The 21,801-nt window shown below is 48.6% G+C and overlaps 4 protein-coding genes across 8 annotated transcripts in view; 1 reads left to right on the forward strand and 3 right to left on the reverse strand.

The window, feature by feature from the left end:
* IFT20 (intraflagellar transport 20) overlaps positions 1 to 12,592 on the forward strand; it is a 30,541-nt gene extending 17,949 nt beyond the window's left edge. The window contains exons 4-7 of the mRNA XM_027883866.1: positions 10,661 to 10,798; positions 11,016 to 11,101; positions 11,646 to 11,749; positions 12,162 to 12,592. Of these exons, the coding sequence (XP_027739667.1) occupies positions 10,672 to 10,798; positions 11,016 to 11,101; positions 11,646 to 11,749; positions 12,162 to 12,243 (399 nt within the window). The 5' untranslated portion in view covers positions 10,661 to 10,671 and the 3' untranslated portion in view covers positions 12,244 to 12,592. The remainder of the gene's footprint in view (positions 1 to 10,660; positions 10,799 to 11,015; positions 11,102 to 11,645; positions 11,750 to 12,161) is intronic.
* On the reverse strand, positions 3,209 to 8,901 carry TNFAIP1 (TNF alpha induced protein 1). The gene is made up of 6 exons (XM_027883864.1): positions 8,564 to 8,901; positions 6,973 to 7,142; positions 6,041 to 6,130; positions 5,904 to 5,956; positions 5,194 to 5,389; positions 3,209 to 4,750 (listed from the first exon to the last, which is right to left on the reverse strand). Exons 1-6 carry the CDS (start codon positions 8,772 to 8,774, stop codon positions 4,532 to 4,534), a joined length of 939 nt encoding a protein of 312 aa, XP_027739665.1. The 5' UTR covers positions 8,775 to 8,901; the 3' UTR covers positions 3,209 to 4,531.
* A 718-nt stretch (positions 12,593 to 13,310) lies between the features above and the next one.
* TMEM97 (transmembrane protein 97) lies at positions 13,311 to 16,669 on the reverse strand. The gene is made up of 3 exons (XM_027883865.1): positions 16,515 to 16,669; positions 14,847 to 14,991; positions 13,311 to 14,273 (listed from the first exon to the last, which is right to left on the reverse strand). Exons 1-3 carry the CDS (start codon positions 16,632 to 16,634, stop codon positions 14,023 to 14,025), a joined length of 516 nt encoding a protein of 171 aa, XP_027739666.1. The 5' UTR covers positions 16,635 to 16,669; the 3' UTR covers positions 13,311 to 14,022.
* An 856-nt stretch (positions 16,670 to 17,525) lies between these two features.
* Positions 17,526 to 21,801, reverse strand: part of NLK (nemo like kinase) — a 36,644-nt gene continuing 32,368 nt past the window's right edge. For all 5 annotated transcript variants that reach the window (XM_027883859.1, XM_027883863.1, XM_027883862.1 and 2 more), the window contains 4 exons: positions 21,173 to 21,259; positions 19,933 to 20,131; positions 19,697 to 19,790; positions 17,526 to 19,235 (listed from right to left, as the gene is read on the reverse strand). In XM_027883859.1, coding sequence (XP_027739660.1) covers positions 19,181 to 19,235; positions 19,697 to 19,790; positions 19,933 to 20,131; positions 21,173 to 21,259 — 435 coding nt within the window. In that variant the 3' untranslated portion in view covers positions 17,526 to 19,180. The remainder of the gene's footprint in view (positions 19,236 to 19,696; positions 19,791 to 19,932; positions 20,132 to 21,172; positions 21,260 to 21,801) is intronic.

Consider the following 21,801-nt stretch of genomic DNA (forward strand, 5'->3'; position numbering starts at 1 on the left):
GGAGAGAGATCCGGGAATGGGAGAGAGATCCGGGAATGGGAGAGAGATCTGGGAATGGGAGAGAGATCCGGGAATGGGAGATCCGGGATGGGAGAGAGATCCGGGAATGGGAGAGAGATCCGGGAATGGGAGAGAGATCCGGGATGGGAGAGAGATCCGGGATGGCAGAGAGATCCGGGAATGGGAGATCCGGGAATGGGAGAGAGATCCGGGATAGGAGAGAGATCCGGGAATGGGAGAGAGATCCGGGATGGCAGAGAGATCCGGGAATGGGAGATCCGGGATGGGAGAGAGATCCGGGATGGCAGAGATAGCCCGGGGAACGGGAGCGATCCCCGGGACATGGATCCACCACGGCCCCGTAACTGTCCTGTAATCCCAGCCCGGAGCCGATCCCAAATCCATGTACCGCCACAGCACCTTTGTGCTTTAGGAATCCCAAATCACAGGTGGGGATCAAATCACAGAAGACAAAATATAACACTTTATTAAAAATTAGTGTTCCATTTCCATTTAATGCACTGATAAAACACTTAAATCAACACCTAATTAATTACTGCATTAACTAAGTAATTTATCTGTAAGACTGACCCTAAAAAAGTTAGACATAAAAATAAAACAAAGACTGATGCTTTAAGAAAACAACTTGATCACAGAATGTCAATTTAAACAAGATCAGCAGTCATACTCGCTGTCCTCTGGATACAAAATATTATAGAAATCCCAAAGAATCCTTTACTATTATTAAACAAATTAATACAACATCCCTCTGAGGTAGGGGAGGGTTTTTTCACCATTTTATTAGATGAGAAGAAATTACACATATACAGAAAACACCTCCTGCTGTGTGTGCCTGAGGGAGTGACAGAGCTGGAACAGGACTGGTGCCCACTCACCTCCCACAGACACCTCGAATTTGGCTGAGAAGGTTGAATGCCAAGGATTGTCAGAAGACACAATCTAACTGTGTAAGGCAGGGCCTGCTGGGCCAGACCCGTCCAGGTATGTTCATCAGTGTTGCCTGGAGGGAATTGGGTCTGAAAATTAAAACCCCCCAAGGGAAAAGAAAAAAAAAAAAAAAAAAGTCAAACCAAACCCACAGTAAGTACTGCCCATTTCAAATACAGCTCTCAGTGACACCACTGGCCCCTGCAACATCTTCCAGTCCCAGCCAGTTATTCTCTATTTTAACCAAGAAGTGCACAAGATAAAAGTTGCTGGAGTGGAATATTATGGCAGGATAAATGTCTTGCTGTTCCAAAAACTAAATGTCAAGGTGACGGTTAAGCAGTGAGTTTTGTCTCAGCATTCATCAGGAGCTGCTGGCCTGCAGAGCTCTCCCCTCTAACACTGTTGCCCAATTAACACTGATCCTGCATCCCTGTTCCCCAGCAGCCAGTCACTGAGACACCTTCCCTAGAGGAGGACCCAGGCTGTTGGCACAGCAGCCTTCAGTACAGGGTTGGGCAGGGATGGCAGGGAACAGTTTCTATTCATGCCCTCAGTCTGCCTGAATGCTCAAAGCTTTGCTTAAATTCAGGAGCAAAGAGCACAGCGAGTCCTGGAAGAATGCCAGCTAATGCAGTCAGAATTCACACCCTACAAATGAGGCAAAAAGGCCTCTCCTTCCTCCCAAAGGCTACCCCCAAATTCCCAGGCACCTCCTTAACACACCTATTGGTGATGGTCTATATGGAAAGCCACTACAACTCTCAGCTTGCAGACAAACACATCAATCAGAAACCAGGACTGTCCTTATTTGTCTCTTCAGAGCCAGCAGAGAGGACCCTGAGGCAGCACAGCCATCGCTCCCTCGAGCAGCGTGGAGCTCCCTGCAAACCCACCAATGCTGACTCTAAACTGCATCATCCTGCTCAGTGCTGCTGCTTCTCCTTTACACCAGGTCATAAAAGCGTGTTCTAGAACGACTAGAATGCTCCTCTCAAAATAATTCCCAGCCTTTAATCACATAAAGGCTGGTTAAGATGAGAATACAGAGCATGTGTGACATCACAAAATTATCAGAACCTGGTGGTCAGAGACACCACATCCCCAGGCCATGATTTTGGTGCGAGGGACATTCAATAACTCCCTGTGCTGGAGCAGTTCCAGACAAGCAGGACTCTCAAGAGAATCTACAGTGAAATGAAAAGGATATCTGCACATTTTTAAACACATTCATAACTGCTGACACTTCTTACTGATATTCCACATTCCACAAACACCAAAAAGTTCCTTTGCACTTGGTAGAAGATTAATACTAATTGTTTGTTATGGGAGACAGGGACAGAAAACCAACTAAACCAAAACACAAGCTTTTCTCTGCTTCTTACAGTGTAATAATTCACAAGTTAGATCCATTTCGTTAATGACTCCTGAGAGTACAGAAAGCCTCTGGAGTAGCACCTGGATCTGACACTCATTCTTCTTCACACACTCCTTCCCATACCCGTCCTCCCCAGAGAAAATAAATGCAAATATGACAGTTTTAGGCTTATAACTTTTTAACACAGTTTTGCAAGGCTACCAGCATCACTTAATCTGTTAACATTCACTATGATAGTAGCAAGAAAAAAAATAATACAAATCATTTTCCAAGACACAAGTGCCACACGTGGATTTTAAATGGCAGCAGCCTTTGTTACAAGATGGAAAAAGCACAAGAGAATAAACCTAACCCATTAAGTGCAAAGATTCCATCACTGCAGCCTCTGCTGGCGGCTTCAAATTAAATAGCATCAGTGGAGGGAAAAAATTGTAAAAATCCACGTCACACTCTAGCAGAATTAGAGAGAAATACCACAAAAATCTTTGTCAAAACTAAACTCAGCAGCTGTATTTTCCCCTGGCACAACAGAATAACAGCTGGAAAACAAAAACTTACAGAGAGCAATATAAAAGAGAAGAGGTTATTAGGAGTTTTCAAGAGGCCTTTCACACCAAGGCAGGTGCATCTCTGTGCAGTGCTGCTTCCTGAATGCGAGGAGAATGAAGTGAATCCTGCCACGTGTAGAGGCCCGGCCAGGCAAGAAAACCCTGAAAGTTTACAGCCATTACTGTTTTCTTATTAACCCCCAGCAATTCTGTTTTCAAAAACCTAAATGGGTGCAAAGAATCTTTCTGTTCTCTCCCCTGCTTCCAGCACTCCCAAACCGCCTACATCTCAGTTCTGCTTGTGACCTCACTGTATTAATTTGAGATTATTTTCTTGTAGGCCTTTGCAGTACTTTTCTTGAAATCTTACAGGCACTGGTCAAAGCAGTTCAGCACCAACCCTCGTGGGATCTGGAGCTTCCACAACCAAGTACAATATTGGAACACAAAAGCAGCATATCCAACATATCCATCGCTGCCAGTGGACAGCCAGCAGGAATAACCATTAATGACAGTGGGAAAACTGGACTATGCAACCTGGAGCTCAAACATACAAGCAAACATTTAAAAATACAGTAATAGCTTTTCATACTAAACTTGAAGCTGTTCCCAGAGACCCAATTTGCAGAGCAGACTTGACTCCAACCCCCTCAAGTGCCCTGTACAATTAGCACTCAGGATAAAAGTGATTATTTCAGTTTAAAATCCAGTATAAGCCACCTCTCTCCTGTGCCCGAGGCCCCTAGCAGTCTCATGCTAGAACAAGATTTTTAAGGTTGTTCTTCTCTTTCCACTTAAAGTTCTATGGTCTAAAAGGAATTTAAAACACAGAACTTGAATTCACATGATGTAGCCTTATAAAACACTGTTTAGTCTGTACCTCCCCAGCCACTGCAATTTTTCCCCCACTACAGGAGGTAACTAATGTAAAAACAATTCCATGGATTGTCCTTCTTTGTATAAACATGATTTCACTCTCACAAGCCTAAACAAGGGCAACCCTGCCACAATCTGCTCAAGTTTCCTCACTTGAAGTTTCTTCCCTCTCCTACCCATCTCTCCATCTCCCAGGACAAGTCATTACATACACACTTCAACTTTCAAAGACTTCTCATTTTTCACAAGGGGAGGTTGTTTGATGACTTGGGGTGGGAGAAAGCACACGTGCAGTGCACCTGACTGCTGGCAGCTGACTGGCCAGACAACCATTTCTCCTGAGGGTTATCACATGTAGTGTCTGCCAAGAGTAGCCACGTTCAGGTTCTCTCTCCAGTATCTTGATTTAAGCCTGCACGTTCCATTATGCAAGACCCTGAACAGGCAGGTGTCTGGAAAAAGCTTTCCCAGCCGCACCACCTCGCTGCTCACAGGAAGGGGAAACTGGCAAGTTGTTACATAGGAAAGCACCCCCAAACTGAGAACCAGTGTCACAAATCTCCCCGGTCCCCTGGCAGGAAGAGGGGCCGGTCTGTAGGTAAAGCACGTGGTGCAGAACTCACACCTCATTGTCCAAGCCTTTAGTGTCCCTTTGTGCGCAAAATGCCCATTCGCTTGTCCAGGGAGCCAAGATGCCAAACGAAGATCAATCCCCAGAGCCCAGGGGATCCCTCCCTATGCCTGATCCTGCAAGCACACTGAGCCCAGCCCAGCTCAGGCACTAGTGGCCGAGCTGGCGGTCGTCGTAGGTGCTGTATCTCTTCACGTGGATCCGGCGCACTCGGTCGCGCAGCTCGAACCCCTCGTCGTCCTCGCTGTGCGACGCCTGGCTCCGGCTCCGGCTCGTGGCTTCCAGCAGGGAGTTATCAGGAACCCGGGGGGTTTCATACAGTAAGACATTTAGTGTTTCCTCATAAATTCGTGCCTCGGGGAATTCAACCTACAACAGACAGCACACGTCCCGTTCTGATCCGCCCAGGCTAACGTGACTGGAACACAAACCCGCACGTGAAGAGACACTCGAGCCACAGAGACAGAGGTTACAAAGAGGGTAAAACAGAAATGAACAAAGCAGACTAATCCCTGGTAGAGGATTACTCCCACCACCAGGCCACTTCCCTCAGCTCTTCCTTTAGATTGTTCTAGAAAGGAAAACAGTATCTCTGATTCCTAATGCTGAACCCTGGTCACCTTGCCTGCACTACTAGACATCAGAAGTTAAGTCCTAAATTTAGGGAAATTCTGTAGATTCACCATGCTAGCCACTCACTTAAGAGCTGGACTTGATGATCCTTGTGGGTCCCTCCCAGCTCAGAATATTCTGTTTTTCTGGGATTCCGTGATTTCAAACCCATAACAGACAGGTGGGTGAAGCTCCATTACCTTGGTTTGCTTCTTCTCCGTGGCGTACACGATGGAGGTGCAGCAGACCTCGGCCAGCTTGCGGCCCTGCCCGTAGAAGGACCAGCAGCAGATCTCATCCCCTATCACGTCCTTGATGAACAGGACTCTGCCGTTGAACCGCAGAGAGAGCTTGTCGAACAGCTCGATGTTCTTCAGCAGGTTGTCATCTGAGTTACTGAAACACAGCACCAAAAGCAGGAAGGGGATTTCTCAACTGGCCATCTCTGCTCATTTTATATGCTACTTCCCCAGCTGTAAGCACCGATCTAACTGCAGAATGCAAATAAGTAGTGACTCACTGTCATATGCTGCCAAGAAAAGAGGGGTAACAGCCCATTTCAGATACAAATACACTGCTCTGACCCCTGTAAGCAAACACATCAGCCTTTAGAGGTCAAGCTATATAATTAATAACAACAGCACAATGTCCTAAACAGTTACATCAACTATTCACAACACTCCTGACTGACACTCGGGGTGATCAAAGCCCAGCCTCACTGCAGTTCTCTGGCTTGATCACAGCAAAAGAGTCAGTGTGTGCTGGAAGAACACTGCTGTAAGCAAAAAAAAACAACCAAACACAACCCAACCAAACCACAACCAGCCAAGTTAGGCCATCCATCATCTTCCTCCACTCCCACAGTCAAAGGGAAACTTTCCCAGTACAGCAGGAAAAAAACCAGACATACCTGGTGTAGGAGTACTTATTGTTGCTTCTGTTATAAAGCAGCTTAACAACAGGCTGTTGGGAGAGAGAAAAGTAGAAAAGGTAAGTTCTGTGTTTGAATACACTTAGCATAAATTCATAGTTCTGAGGAGCAGTTACTTTCATTGATGACTCAATCAGTCTCTCTTCTTCCTTCGGAGAGGTGATAATAGGGATGCTGCAGACAGGCTCATACAGGTCTTTCTTGTCCTATTTTAAAAAAAGAAGAAAGAGGAAATAAGAGAGAAATGCTAAAGCTAACACTGCTGCTACTGTCTCCTCCAGCCATGTTCCCAAATGCTGTGATGCACGGGAAGCTCTGGGTTGCTATGGTAACCACATAGCTTACCTTGATCTGCAACCCAGAATCACAGCAGAGATTCCTTATGCCCAGAAGGCAGCAGTAATTGAAATATTGGGATGCAGGCGGATGTCCTCAGCTATAGCAAGGACAATCTCTAGTCATATTTGGTTTAAATGGGTTTATTACTGCATCCTTTCTTGAAGAAAAAGATAGAGGGAGTTTGCACAAGTTTTAATCAACTCAACCACTGCAGTGAACTGAACACTTGGCAAAGCAGGGTCTGACAACACAGCGTCAGCCCTTGGGGCACAAAAGTCACAACCAAGCGTGTGCAGGACAAGCTGTGCCCCCAGGTCCCTCTGGCACCAAACTCAGAAAAGCTCAATGGCTAACAGGGAAGCCTCAGAACATTTTGTTTGTAGAAGCCAGATTTTAAATTCTAAACCAGAAGGAAAATTGTCAGTGTGGCTTTGCACTTCTTTCAGTGATACCAGTAGTATGCTGAACCCAGTATGTGAGGTACTCAGTAATTACTGAATTTTGTCCTGCAAGAAATGTTCATTTCACAGTTTTAAGACTAAGTTATATATATATTGTCTCCAGGCTAACCTTAATAAAAAGTTGGAGGCTCAAACCCATTCTGCCTACAGTTATTATCTAGACCATGAAATAATCTGTAAAGGTATCTTGAGTAAATTTTACAGGCAAATCACCCACAAAAAACTTCACAGGCTACTTATGTTCTTACCTGCAGGGCTGCTTGGCACATGTCCACTAAGCCCTGGATGAGATAGTACTTGGCTTCTGCCATCAACTCTTTGATCTCCTGCCTGTGTTTTGGAAGTGCAATTGTGTCATCTCGCAGATAGTTTAAAATTGTTCCGAAGTGCTTCCCACAGCGGTCTATAAGGATCCAGCCTGGAAAATAACCAACACATTCCAGTCACCTCAACCCTAGAGGTAAGAAAAAGCTCCTTGGAGAGGTTAAATAAGCCTGAGGTTTCCTGAAACTGCAAAGGACCCTTCTCCAATTCCACCCAGTAGAAGTCTCTACTGACTTTGAGCAAGCTGAAGCTTGTTCCAGAACAGTCCCTGACAGTGGGACCCCTTTGGTACTGTCTGGACGTTCCCATTGCTTTCCAGCATCCCAAAAGCAGAGCCTTGAGATAAAAACACTCAGCTTCCAGCACAAGACACAAAGATTGCTGCAGGAACCGAACTGCAGTGCTACACTGTGATGCTGGACAGTCAGAAGAGAGAATTCACAAATGCTTGTAACAAGTAGATTTGAGATAAGGTCTGTGGCCTAATAATGAGGATTTGGCACTTTTCCAAACACATCTGCTGCTGCTGTTGGGAGTGCAAGAGAGAGAAGTGTTCTGAAGATGCTAAAAGGCAGACCAGCCCAGAAAACACAGTGTAGGAAAAAAGCTGTTCTAGTCCCCAAAGAGGAGCAAAGAAAACGACAGACACATCGGGGATGCAGCACAGGAAACAGTGGCAGACAGACAGTTCTTGCAGTTTTACATCCCTGAAGTCACATTCCCCAGGAAACAGGATGTCTGACTGCTGCCAAACAATAGCAGCGTAGGATGCACGCAGGCAGAGGACTTAATGCAGTGCCAAACCCTTTCCCATAATGTGGAAAGCGGAAAAAAAAGTGATATTTTGGGATCTAGGTACAGAAAACAACGTAGGAAAGTAAGCTAAACCCCTGCTGGATTCTCACAGCTCCAGCTGAAGAATATGACCCTTGTTTTCCATTCTGGCTGAGGCTCTTATACAAAACTGCTTGTTCTGCTCCCTGTAACGTATCTGGGATTTGTGATGCCAATATCCTGAGTCCAGCCAGAGGTGACAGAGGTGACACACTGCCTGGCTGACCCCTAAACATCGCCACAGCACCGTGAGCCACGGGTGAAACATGCTGCTGGCAGGATGAAAGAAGGAATTTTCAACATAGCAAACCAGGCTATTCTGAGCCTTTAAGCTGAAAACTGCACGTCCCCCCCACGTGCGCAGTTCCAATGATGCCACTGCACGATGTGACAGAAATGACAACCCACAGACTGTCTGTTCAGTGTTTACAACACCACCAACAATCTGCTCAGACACTGTGAGGGCAGGAAAGAGGCCTAGTCCTTCCCTGGTTAATTTTGGTAACAAAAGAGCACATTCCTATAAAGCCAGAGGACCGCTAGCGTCAATGGGAGCGGGCTGCCTAACGTTCCAAGTTATTTTTGGGACATATCCCTACTCTTAACAGAGCGTAGTCGTGATATTTCAAAAACAACTACCAAAACCCAGTTGTTCTACAAAACTGTCAACAGCAACCTCACCTTCCTTGTCTGTGAGCACTTCCATCCTGCCGCTGAACATGGCCTTGAGCATGGTGTCGTGCCTGGTGAGCACCTGCACCGTGGTGTAGTACAGGGAGCCGCCCACGTTGAGCCGCACGTACTTGTTGCCCAGGCTGCCGCCTTTGAAGCTGCCAGCCTTGGGCTTGGGCCCCGCGCTGGGGCACAGGGCGAGGCACGTGTCCCCAGACATGTCCTTCTGGAGGTAGATGACGACCCTGCAGCGCGTGGGCCGGGCGGGCCCCGCCGTGGTGCTGCGGTCACGCGTCTGCCGGCGGGGACGGGCACGGAGCGCTCATCACCTGGGGACAGAGGGGCGGTCAGCACTGACACAGGGGGGCACTGCCAGCACATTCCCAAGGACACAACCACACACACCGTGACAAAACATCGTCGAGCCATTTTTCAGGCGATTCACGCACGACATAATGCAGGTTACGGCTGCACTGCATTTCTGAGTTGGTGAAACTCCCCTGACTTCCTGCAGTTTCCTCTTCAGCCAGCACTGCAAACACCACCCACCACCCGAGGCCAGGCCTAAACAGTGCTGGAATCCATCCCCCCCCGGCTTCCCAAAAGAACACAACTCTCTGGGCAGAGCTGAAACACACTGGAAGAGCTTCCTGCCCCTCCTTCAGCTGGGCTGTGTGTGCACCTCCCTGAGCAGGGTTTGATGATGTTGGTTTGACTCTTAACTGGAGACGCAAATGTCTCTTCAAACACCTCAAAACCGAAAGGCTGGATCATTAACATTCCGTTTCCAGGTAACTCCTTTCATTCGAAACTCTCCTTCCTCTCTCCTGGAACCCTGAACACTCAATGTAGTTTTAAGAAAAAAAAAGTGCAAATACAACTTTTTTACCTATCTTTCTTCAAGTACTTATTTTCTCAAAAAGTTTTTGCTGTTGTTTTTCTTTTTTTTTCTGTTGTTTTTTTCTTTGTTGGTTTTCCTTAAACTCTTTCAGACTACAAATACCTTCCCCTCTCTGTTCTGTGCCTATGACACGAGTGACCTTTAAAATAAATATACCACCTGTTAACTCCATTGTTATTCTTCCTGCAACCTTCTTCTTTCTTACCCCATCTCAGCTTTCAACAGAGAAAAGCCCCACAACCACCCATCAGTACAATGAATTACTTGGCAGCTACAACGGTGTCTTAAAACTGCCCGAGATTGGAAGAACTGCTTAACTTAGACCTAAAATACAACGTTATCCTGCAGTTTCTAATTAATTAATCCATTATTACAACCGAGCAAACGCTACAAGTGATGTCCGTCAAGGAGCTGCGGGGCCTTTGCTGTAAACAGCCCCGAGACCTTTAATTACCCGCTTTGACACGACAGAAAATTCCCCACGTCCCTCCCTCCTGTCCCTGCCCTCCTGCCCCGCGTGGGAGGCGGGAGGGGCAGCGGGACAAGGGTCCCGCGTGGGGAACAGGGAACAGCCCCGCTCGGCCCCGCCGGGAAACGAGCAACGCGACCCCGGGCCGGTCACGGCGGGGCCGGTCACGGACAGGGCCGGTCACGGGCAGGGCCGGTCACGGCGGGGCCGGTCACGGCGGGGCCGGTCACGGTAGGGCCGCTCAGCCCCGCCCGGCCGGGCGGGCGAACGCGGGAGGCCCCGGCGGCGGGAGCCGATCCTGCTCCCGATCCGGCCCCGCTCCCGATCCGGCCCCGACCCGATCCGGCCCCGCTCCCGATCCGGCCCCGCTCCCGGCCCCGCACTCAGCCCCGCACTCACCCCACTGCCGCCCCTCAGCACCGGCCCAGCCGAGCCTCGTCCCGCCCCGGGAAGCGCCGGCCCGGAAGAGCTTCGGCACCTCCCGGCAGGCCCGAGCGGCGGAGGCGGGGCCGGGCCGGGCCCTCGGAAGGGCCGCTCGGAGGGGCTGTCGGTGCTCGGAGCCGTCGCGGGGCTCTGGCAGGGGCCGCTCGGAGGGGCTGTCGGTGCTCGGAGCCGTCGCGGGGCTGTGGCAGGGGCCGCTCGGAGGGGCTGTCGGTGCTCGGAGCCGTCGCGGGGCTCTGGCAGGGGCCGCTCGGAGGGGCTGTCGGTGCTCGGAGCCGTCGCGGGGCTCTGGCAGGGGCCGCTCGGATGGCGCAGGCGGCGCTGGGCGCGGCGGGGCTGCACTTCGACGAGCTGAACAAGCTGCGGGTGCTGGAGCCCGAGGTGGCGGCGCAGACGGCGCAGCTCCGCGAGGAGTGCCGGGCCTTCGTGGACAGTGAGTCCCGCACGGCCCCCGGGCCGCCCCTGCACGCTCCAGGGCTTTCCTCTTTTCTTCCCCTTCTATCTGATTCCGAGGAAAATCTTAAAACGTGGCTGTTTACAGTAAACTCCATAAACATCTAAAAGCTCTACCACGAAGCAGGAGCGTTGCTCCTCTTTAGGGCCGCTCTGCAGCTCTGCACTTGGCAGATACTCTGGTGTCTTCTTTGCAGAAACAGAAGAATTTCAGAAAATAGTGGGCAGCTTGATTGAGCTCGTTGACCAACTGGCCAAAGCTGCAGAAAGTGAAAAGATGAAGGTACTGTGCAGTTAGTTCCTGGGTTCTCGTGTGCTCTGCCCTGCCCCGTGTGAAAAAAACAGCTCTCCCTCCCTTTACAGCAGAAGCAGTTTCCCTGTCAGCATCCTACTGGCATTTCCGTGGGTCTAACTGGGCCTTTTTAATGGACATTAATGTCTAGAAGCCTGTGACATTGTCACATTACTCCTGCATGTCACAGTGCTGCTCTTCCTGCTTGTCAATATTTCTGCATATAAACAGAACCTGTACTTCTCAGTTGCTCCTTTTCCTGGTAGAACTTAGTCCTCAAGAGGCAGGAGAAGCCTGTGGTAGCCACAGCTTGTCTGGACCGGTGACCACGTTGTGTGTCCAGAGGAGTCAGTGACTTTGTTCCCTGTCTGAGGGACACCCCAAAGGCCTCACCCTGCCCAACCCCTCAGGATCACAGTGTCACCCTCCCTTATTGCTGGCATGGCTGGAACACCTCAGAATCGACCTGCTGGGAGGGAAAGGGGCTAAAAAAATCAACAAAACCCCCTCACCACATCCAACCCTCTGCTGCCAGGCCATCGGGGCACGGAACCTGCTGAAGTCGATCACAAAGCAGAGAGAGGCTCAGGAGCAGCAGCTCCAGGCTTTGATAGCCGAGAAAAAGATGCAGCTGGAAAGGTGAGGTTTGTGCTCAGTGCTCCAGGGAGTTGTGCAGGCTGGGAGGGCTCAGGGCTGACCACCTGTGGGACCCTCAGTTGGTTCACAGTCCCACCTACAGCGAAGGTGTGTCCTGCCCAGAGGCCTGGACTGCCCTCCAGGCCCTGCAGTGAACCAAAGCAGGTTCCTCCCTGAGGACTTTGGGGCTGAACAAAGGGAGGCAGCAGGAGGTGGGGCAGTGCAGAACCCTGCACACCTGGACCAGCCTTGTGTCTGGCTGCTCAAGGGCCTTGAGAGCTGCACAGTGTGACTCAGGCAGCTGCTGCTGACAGTGGCAGGTCACACAGGGAGCTCAGCCGCCCTCCCACAGCTTGGGGGGCTGCAGTGACCCCCCTCACACAGCTGGGGGTCTTTGACCATTTTTCTCTTGCAGGTACCGGATCGAGTACGAGACTCTGTGCAAAATCGAAGCGGACCAGAATGAATTCATTGACCAGTTCATTTTCCAGAAATAGAGGATTTTAAGATAAAACCCAGCTCACTTGGGAACTTGACCATTCCAGAATCTTGAGAATTTCAGAAATATGCAATTTCCACTGTGCAGGAGTGCAGATGGTTTGTGCAATGGAGGGGCTTTACCTTGGTGTGAATGTCCCAGCCGTGGCAATAAGGAGGGCTGACAGCTCACAGCTGCACACACTGTTCTGGCCTTTATTTTATACCAGTTTTATACAGTCAGTAGTTCTAATTCAAATTACAGTTGAGTTAATGCTACTGGTGCTCTGTTGTGTCTCTTTTTGAACTTTTCAGCTCTTTCAAAGAAATTGGGAAATAAATTATTGTTCTCAGACTTTCTGGCTGTACCAGAAGTAGTTCCTCCTGCTCTGTTATTTTTCAGCTTAAAGGTTTACAACTCCCTGGGCACTCTCAGTGGTTTTCCACTTTCTTTGTGTCTGTAAAGACACCACACACAAGCAGCAGTAACTTAGATCTACATTGCCCACATTACTCTCTACAGAATTAGAAAAAAGCCACAGAAATTTATGATTTCCAGAATGCATCAATTACAGACACACAAAAAAGCAGAAACTACCTTAGAATTAAGAACTCTGAACTGTTCCTGAGGAGTGTCCATTCAGGAGTGCCATAATATGAGAGCTGAATTCTTTCATGGGCATTATTAAGATGGAAACCATTCCAAGTGTCAGTGACACCAGCGGTACATAACTATACAAACACAAATGTGAACTCAGGCCTCCTGCTGAAGGGCAAACAGATGTGTTTTGTGTCTGTCTTTAGGGAACCCAGTATGGAAATGTGGCTCTTTCCAAAGCCTGGGGAAGGCTTACATTTTACACAGTGAAATCCTGAAATACAAGGGCAGCACCTGAGCAGCTTCACAGGGCCCTGGCACATCTCACCATCCTCCAAGTGTTCTTGCAGATCAACTGAAAAAAAACCCAACCACCCCAGAATTTCTCTCAGTTGTAATTTATGCAGAGATTTACTCTGTGAACTCTCTACCATCTCATGGTCACTGTAAGTTCCTTTCAGCCTTGCCCTGAAAAAGATTAAATGCAGATTATTGCATGTAGTTATTTATTTCCATACTATAAATGATTTCAGGGAAGCGAGAAATTTGCAATTCCTTGTTTACAATTCCTGAAGTACTTCAAAATCCCCTAGGCAATATTTCTCATTTTCAAAGGTAACTTTAAGTATCATAAATCCAGATTTTGGCACATTTACCACTGATCAGACATTTGTAATTAATCAAAATGAAGCAAAGCAAAGGCAGGGAAATTTTAGAGGAAGGGGTGAGGAAGTTGAGAATCAGGATACGATTGGAAATGTTTCAGAAGCACAGCTTTGCAAATCTGGGTGTAATCAGTTGGGGAGTCTGCAGAATATGCTGTTGGAAGACAGATTTCCTACTTAAGTGGTTTCCAAACAGTCATCTTGGAAGGAGGGAACTTGGAAGAACAATACCAGCTGCAGAGTGTGAGTGTGTCCCCTCACAGTCACACGTGGAAGGTCACGAGTCCATCTGCCAGTTGGAGAGGCCCCGCACAGACAGAGCCCCGGGGGCTGCTGGCCCAGCCTCTGGCAGAGCTGTCTGTGGTGGAAGCAGGGCTGTGCACTCAAACCAATTCCATTTTGCCTTGCAGCAGCCAGTGCTCTGGCAGGAGCTGCTGCAGCCAGCACGAGGGGGATGTGTGTCCCAGAGGACTCCGTGAGCGCAGGGTTGGAACCAAATCCAGGACAGGAGTTTTGTGTAAGACTGCCAGAGCAGGCTACTTCCTTTTTCTCTTCTCCACGTGTTTGTAGTGGGGGTTGCAGAGCATGGTGAACAGGATCAGCAGGGGGATCAGCAGGTAGGGCAGGTATATAGAGAGCAGAACGAGACGCTCACGCAGCGTCTGAGGGCCCACGTGCTCGGACTTGGAGAAGTCGTGGAACAGGATATGGGCCAGGATGGCAAACAGAGTGGTGGCTACATGGGTGGAGTAGATAATGGCAGGAGTCCTGATCCACCTGCAACCACCTGCACAGAAACAAAAAGGAAAATGTATTGAAGTATTATTGAAACAAGCAGAATTCCGAGGCTTTTAACTTAACAGAACATTGACTGCTGCCTCTCTGCCAGGGTCAGCCATCAGTCACACTGAATAGGTAGCACAAAAAAACCTAAGTACTAGTAGAACCCAGGAAATTTCTCTCCCTTGATGGAAATTCAGAACAAAGGGGTGATCCTGAAAATTTTGAAGAAACAAAACGAGTACACAGGCTTGACCCAGACCTTTATCTGCCTGGGAAGTGTGCCAAATGTCAAATGCTGATGCTGGTTGCACAAATGGCTGCACCTGACAAGGGCCTGTAGTCACAAGGTTTTGTGTCTGACAGACTTTATTCTGTGCTGCTTTCCCAGGTAAAATCTGCTGTGAGAGTAGCCCAGTGCTCCTGGCACACTCATTGTAAGGGCTGTGACAGCCCAGCCCTCCACAGGGTACATCCCTCAAACTGCTCGGGACTGATCAGGAACCTTCTCTGCTGTTCCAAAAGCAGGTGTCATGCAGAAGAGCTCCCAGGACAAGCCCCTCCTCTGGTTCATACCCACCCTTCAGGAAGGCGTAGGCGGCGACGGGGAAGAACGGCAGCTGGAGAAAGGCTTCGCAGTAGATGAAGGCCTTGAACCACTCTGGGGGCTGCAGCATCATGGGGTCCCTGAAGGCAGTTGCATACTGCTGCAACAGGTCTGTCAGCTTAGGGAAACCAAAACAACACAGTCTGTCACTGAACAGCAACCTCAGCAGGGCAAAGCCTGGGATTCTCAGTTGGATGAAGCCACCAGTGCAGTGGGAGAACGCAGTGATCCCACCTTGGCACACGAGGATTTGTACTGCAGTTTGGGTTTAACAGGGACTGTGTTTATAAAATGAACCCTCTGCATTAAGTCTGTATTAAATTTGCACTACAGGCAATTTTAGGATTACTCCCGCACTAAGTGCAGTTTCCAAAAACCACTCCTGAATTATGATTTCCTATCAGAAAAAAACCCAAACCACAAAAATCTGCTCCTTGACACTGGTAGCTATGATTTTCCTCTCTCTGCCCCTGCTGGTGCCAGCCCAGGGGGGCTCTCTGCCTGACTGAGGGGCGAGCCCCCAGCCCCCCCAGGTCCTGCCCAGCCAAGTGGGCTCTGGGGGCTCCTTCTCCAGGGCTGGAGCCAGGCTGGAGCTCCATCCAAGGATTTGGGCTCAGGGAGTTGCAGTTAAGTTTCCACGACAGAAATGTAAACTCCAGCATGGCTCTGCGTTGGACTTTGAACAGGGAGATATGCATCGGGATCTGCTGGTTAACTATTAATTGAAAGTGGTACCTATATTGGAGGAATTCTCCAGCCATTCTGATGGCAAAAACCACGTCACCAATTGTGAGGCTCAAACAGGAGGTGACAGCCGACCTCACCCTGACGATGAGGGCTGAGCTAATTATCAGCCATACAGCTGTGCTTTCAATTAACTTTATGATGTTTATTGTCTTTTACTATTTCGCTCAAAATCCAGCAAACCAGAGATTTTAACTAATAAATGCGGTCGCTGGGATACCTGCTGCTGCAGCGGCAACAACTCCCTGGCACGTTTTTGGCAGGAATCGGAGGAAAACTCGGGCTCAGAGAGTGCCCAGCAGCAGCCAGGCCCGGGGCACGTGGCACCAGCGCCGCGGGACAGGGGACACTGCGGGGACAGGACGGGCCGGAGGGACAGCGGGACAGGGGACACTGCGGGGACAGGGGACACTGCGGGGACAGGACGGGGTGGCGGCAGCTGTGAGACACCCACCGCCCACCGCGGAGAGGAACACTCCGGTTCCCCGGGGACATCAGAGACCCCCGGCCCGCTCAGCGGGGCCTCCCGGGATGGGGACACGAGCCGGGCACAGCTCTGGGCAGCGGCGCGGTCATAGCGCCCATGGAGCGCCCCGTCCCCATTCCCGTCCCCATTCCCGTCCCCATTCCCGTCCCCATTCCCGCTCCCGTTCCCCTTCCCGCTCCCGTTCCCCTTCCCGCTCCTCCCAATGAATGACCCGGCTGTGATTCATCCCGTGGCAGCAGCCGCGCCGGGATTTCAGCCGCTCCCTCACGCACATTCACCGCAGTTCCTCTCCCCCCTCACATCTCCACAGACGCGGTTCGGCCAAAGCCGCCCCCGACCCCACCAAACCCGCGGATGCTCCGCGCGCGTTCGCGGAACGAGCCCCGGCGCGGCCCCCCGGCCCCACTCACGGCCCGCGGGGGGATCCCGGCGGGCAGCAGCGGCTGCAGGTCGATCAGGGCCGTGATCGGGATGTGCGAGAGGAAGTAAAGGGCGAAGAGCCGCTCCCGCCACCGCGGAGCCGCCGCCATCGCCGGACACGCCCACGCACAGGGACCGCCCCCTGGACACCGGGGACACGCCCCTCGGGGCCGGGCCACGCCCCCGCCACAGCCACATCCCACGGACACAGCCACGCCCTCAGACACAGCCACGCCCCACGGTCACAGCCACGCCCCCAGTCACAGCCACGCCCCACGGTCACAGCCACGCCCCCCGGCTCCCCCGCCCGGCTCTCCCGGTTCCCATTTTCCCGTTTCCCTGTTTCCCATTTTCCCGGTTTCCCATTTTCCCGGTTTCCCATTTTCCCGTTTCCCTGTTTCCCATTTTCCCTGTTTCCCATTTTCCCGGCTCTCCCGTTTCCCATTTTCCCGTTTCCCTGTTTCCCATTTTCCCGGTTTCCCATTTCCCCAGTTTCCCATTTTCCCGGCTCCCCCGGTTTCCCATTTTCCCCGTTTCCCATTTTCCCGGTTTCCCATTTTCCCCGTTTCCCATTTTCCCGGTTTCCCATTTTCTCCGTTTCCCATTTTCCCGGCTCCCCCGGTTCCCATTTTCCCGGTTTCCCATTTTCCCCGTTTCCCATTTTCCCCGTTTCCCATTTTCCCGGTTTCCCATTTTCCCGGCTCCCCCGGTTCCCATTTTCCCGGTTTCCCATTTTCCCGGCTCCCCGTTTCCCGGTTTCCCCATTTCCCGCAGCAGGATCGCAGCGCTGCCGGCACCTCCAGCTCAGCAAGTTCAGCCTCCCCCAGGATCAGGCCGAGGGAGAGGCGAGTCCTGCCCACGAGTCATGTCTGTGCACACGTACACCTGTAAAAATCAGCACCGTGCCCAACCCGGGATGTCACTCGTGTCGGTAATCGTGACTGTAACACTCGACTCTCAAATGCAGGGGGGGGATCAGCAGGAAATAACAAGGCCACCACTGCGGTTTCAAATGTCACATTTAATGTTTTCACCACTGTACTCCAAATCTACATTTTACAAAGTGACCAGCAAGTGTGCCACATTAACTGACCAACCTCTGAGATTTTACCTTTCATACCAGTGTCTTCTGGGGCTCGTTAATTAAACACGTTTCTCATTCAAGTGAATTGAAATGCTTCCGTTGGTTTTATTCTCAGGAGCCTCATAAAAAACAAAGATATTGCACCATCTTTGTTCAGTTATTCAATGTTTGTCTCTTTCACAGCAAATAATTACTTCATTGAAGTTAAAACTTCCAAACATAACTTACTAATAGTCTCCAATTCCAGCTCAGATCACTCTTGTTGAAAATACTCTGCTAAATACAGATAACTTACAATAACTTTAACAGTTAATTGTCCATAACAAACACCACGGTTTCTCTCCAGACCAAGGCTCAAATTTTAAGACCACCCTTTAGTATTCCTTTGTACAGGTGAAAAACAGTCTTCAATTTTCTAGTCTTGTTTTAAATACAAAAGTTGGAAGGGACATTCAAGTTTCAAGTCTCCACACTGAACTTAAAAAAAAAAAAATCATGTGGAGGTAAACAAACCAAGTTGTATACTCCAGGAGGTAGAGGCCTTCAATTTGTGTTCATATATACATATGCACAGAATTCAGTGTTCCAACAGAAAAAGAATTAGCCAAAAAGTAATAAAAGTTATTTACTACTGTGACATTTCAAGACTTCCACAGCTTTGCCTAAAGACACAAACACAATTAACAGAATTCCCTATGTGCTTTTTTTTGTCCTTTTCTCTTTTTTTCTCTCAACTGTCCAGTGCAGGAAAAAGTTCTCACAAAATTTCACAGACCTAAAATGTGCAAGCTAGTTTCTCTCTATACAGCAATGATGTCAGGGATCTCTGAAATTAGCTCATAAATGGAATTATTTACACACATAGAAGATGCATGCTGGGGGGTTTTATGTAAGAAAGAGCAGAAAAACCTCTAATAAAAATAGATTAAATATATATATATATTTATACTGGGTAAGGAAACAGAAGTTTAGTCTCTCCTAGTCACAAACTCATTCTCTCTACTCACAACATTTGATTTTAGAACAGCACACATCACCATCACAGCTCTAGTGAGAAGCTATTTATAGGGTTTGGGCATCAGGGGACGTGGCCACTTCCCGTGGTCACAGCCCCCCAAAGGGACTTCATGATTGGTCGCAGTCAAGTTTTCTGTATTCCTTAGTTTTAGAAAACCCAAAATCTCCAGGAATGGCTCAATATCAAAATGTATGTCTATGTGTTTTACAATCTCACTTCAATTAAAAAAAAAAAAAAAAGGAAAAAAAAAAGAAAAAACCTCCCCGAATTTGGTTCAATCCTGTTTGTTCTGAGCTGAGCCATCACAGCTGCACTAGAATTCATAAAACACGTGCAACTCTGGGTAAAATATTTTCTTCTAAAAGCACAACCACTTTACAAGATTAAAAGTCTAGTACATTTCTAAATATTATTCATATTGTACAAGTAGTGGTTGTTATTTTAAAACTTCATTAGTAAAATTACAGTACAAGCATGATTAACCTCCAGAATTGCAAATCCCAGACTCCAGTGGAAAGCTACATTACATCTTCAGTAGTACGTCGTGCCCCACGTCACTCCCACACCAGCGGAGACGGCGGCATCTCGGAGGGCTGGGCGACCGTGGAGCTGCAATGCAGTGACACAGAAAATCAGTGTTCATTTGCAGTGGCTCACAGACCACAACCTTAGTGCTCGGCTGGGAGGCAAACCAGCAACACAGAACACCCCCAGAGCAACAGTTACCAACCCCGACCACAAATACTGCACCACGGTTTATCTACGTGTTCTCACCCGTGTCGTTCCTTCTGATGCTTTTACAGGGCAGTTCTACAATCACAACTCAAACTGCTGACCTTCCCATTCTCATTTTCAGTCTGACTTCTCTTCTTTTACACAATAATAGTATTTGAAACTTTTGCACATTTTATTTAAATTCTAGAAGAGTTCATATAAATAGTTTACAAGGGGTTTATCCATGGGCCCTTCCTACTCTCAGAGAAAACTGAAAACCTAAAACATTCTGGATGTGCAAATTCTGTACTACTAATAAATGGGAATTAATATCAGATGTGATTACATACAGTTACCTAATAAAGCTCTTAAAAGCAGCAGACTGAGGGTTGATGCAGAGAGGCACTCTGTTTCCTTTCTGCTGTTCCAAAATGAACTGATGAATTATTTCTGTGCACAGGAGAAAAATACAAAACACCACAGCATTAACATTTCTGGCTTCAGTAAAATGCAATGTAGATAAAGCTTCCCTAACTGAGAGTGCATTTTAGTGAGGAGGACAACAGCACACCCAGCCTGAACTCCCACTCACCTTTAACCTGCCGAACAGAACTGAGGTTCTTTTCAAAAGTGTCATCAAATTTGGGATTAGTGATGGGTTCAAAATCACTCGTATAAACTCTTCCAGTGGATGTGGAAAAACAACATTTACACATACAGGTGTGGTATCGCAACCGCCCCTCGTCGAGATACGGGTGAGCTAAGGCATCCTTAGCAGATATCCTTTTGGACTGGAGAGGAGAACAGCAAAGCAAAGAAAAACAGAGAGTTAGGGCACTTGCAGGGGTGTTGAAACCACTCATCGATCAATGCCAGTGGTTTTGTAAAGCCCTGTCAGGCTGTCTGGGAGCTGCAGCAGCTGCCACTAGAGGGGAGCTGAGGCTCAGGAACCAGCCTGGCTGGGATGGCACCACCCTCCTGTGCCACGGCTGCCCACGGCAGGCTCAGAAACACGACTTCCAAGAGTTATTTTCTCCAGATAAACTTACAATTATGTCTCCTACAATAAATCAAAACAAGCTGGAATAACAGCATTCTGAGTGTTGAGGGAGTTGGAAAGGAAACTTTAAGGTTTTTTATACAGAAATCGTGATTTAACATTGCCATGGTTCTGTTCAGCAAAGCAATCTTAAGGTTGAAAAATAAACTCCAAAGCCAGTGCCTTCTGAGTGCTTCATTAGCCCCAGCCTCCTCCTTTGCACTGCAGTCACTGTCTGGTTTTTATTTGCAATACTGGGGGGGGGGGTGTCTGTGGGAATGAAGTAATTAAAATTATCAGTTCTGGTATCAGATTTTCTAATGACAATTCTCTATAGTATCCCTAGAGATGAAATCCAAAATTCACAGAACCACATTTTTATTATAAAAACAGTGGAAAAATGATCCTGTTCTGTGACTGGGGATGCAGGAGGAATTTTCTGTGTGTTGCAAGACCAGGAACACCCCCGTGTCCCTAATTAGAACTGCATCAAAGTAGCTGATGTTCTGCTACCTACACCCAGCTCGGAAAAGAGCATGAGTCACACACACCCTCACCCGTCAGCAGCTTCCTTCACAAGACCACTCGGCTTTAAATGTGAAACCCCCATTCCAGGGGGGATTAATTGGCTGGTTATGACATTTTTACATCTTTTACAGACCAAAAGTACTGCAATGCCATGCAGAAGGAAACCAGTTAAAGCAGTCCTTGATTTAAAACAGCCATTTAGATATCAGACAACAAAAAACTGTTCAAACCAAAAGTATTTGAGATAATTTTCAGTCATACTTACTGGATCAAAGACCAACATCCTGCAAAGGAGATGAACTGCTTCATGTGTAGCTTGACTGGAGAGTGTATATAGGACAGGAAGGGATGGCTGTAGGGGGAATGGGAGGAAGAGAAGCACAGAGTGTCCTGTCAGATCCATCAGCAAGAAAACCCTGTTCAGCACACGCCATTCCGTAGCCATCAAGGACAAACTCCTTGTTAAAGAGGACACACGGTACCCAACGCTTTCCAGCCCGACAGTAATCACCATCACAAAACTCAGCAACTGCAGCAAAGATCTAATTGATCATTTTGTCCCTTAGTGCAGATGTAATCCCTGGACAAACTTATAGTTAATTTTTCTAACAGACACCACTCATCACTCCCAGCTGTAGCTGCTCAGGGGTTTGATTAACCCCATCATTTCCAGTAGTTCATTTTTCTGATCTCAGTTTCTCCCAAATCATAGATTACTTTGTTTTTCCTTGCCCAGGCAATCCACAGCTGACTGACAGTGGCAGAAGGACTGTACTGGATGTCACAGTTGCTGTAAATTTCCCAGTATAAATGACAATTACACCTCCACAGTGACATCAGCCTACGTTAACCCTGAACTACCATATGCAGCCCTGAGCACCTCTCAGCCTTGGT

Source organism: Empidonax traillii, unplaced genomic scaffold, assembly GCF_003031625.1.
Source record: "Empidonax traillii isolate 1590-97213 ecotype Southwest subspecies unplaced genomic scaffold, ASM303162v1 scaffold135:size1941959, whole genome shotgun sequence".
Classification (NCBI taxonomy): domain Eukaryota; kingdom Metazoa; phylum Chordata; class Aves; order Passeriformes; family Tyrannidae; genus Empidonax; species Empidonax traillii.

Bases quoted from the DNA above. Each gene is read 5' to 3' on its own strand.
- TNFAIP1 (XM_027883864.1), bottom strand. From the start codon at position 8,774: ATGTCTGGGGACACGTGCCTCGCCCTGTGCCCCAGCGCGGGGCCCAAG. The intron at 7,143-8,563 runs GTGAGGTTGCTG...GTTATTTTCCAG, and splicing joins AGTGCTCACAGACAAGGAAG to GCTGGATCCTTATAGACCGC. The intron at 4,751-5,193 runs GTAATGGAGCTT...TGTCTGTTGTAG, and splicing joins CGGAGAAGAAGCAAACCAAG to GTTGAATTCCCCGAGGCACG.
- TMEM97 (XM_027883865.1), bottom strand. From the start codon at position 16,634: ATGGCGGCGGCTCCGCGGTGGCGGGAGCGGCTCTTCGCCCTTTACTTC. The intron at 14,992-16,514 runs GTGAGTGGGGCC...GGTTTCCCTAAG, and splicing joins CCGGGATCCCCCCGCGGGCC to CTGACAGACCTGTTGCAGCA. The intron at 14,274-14,846 runs GTGGGTATGAAC...GTTTCTGTGCAG, and splicing joins CGCCTACGCCTTCCTGAAGG to GTGGTTGCAGGTGGATCAGG.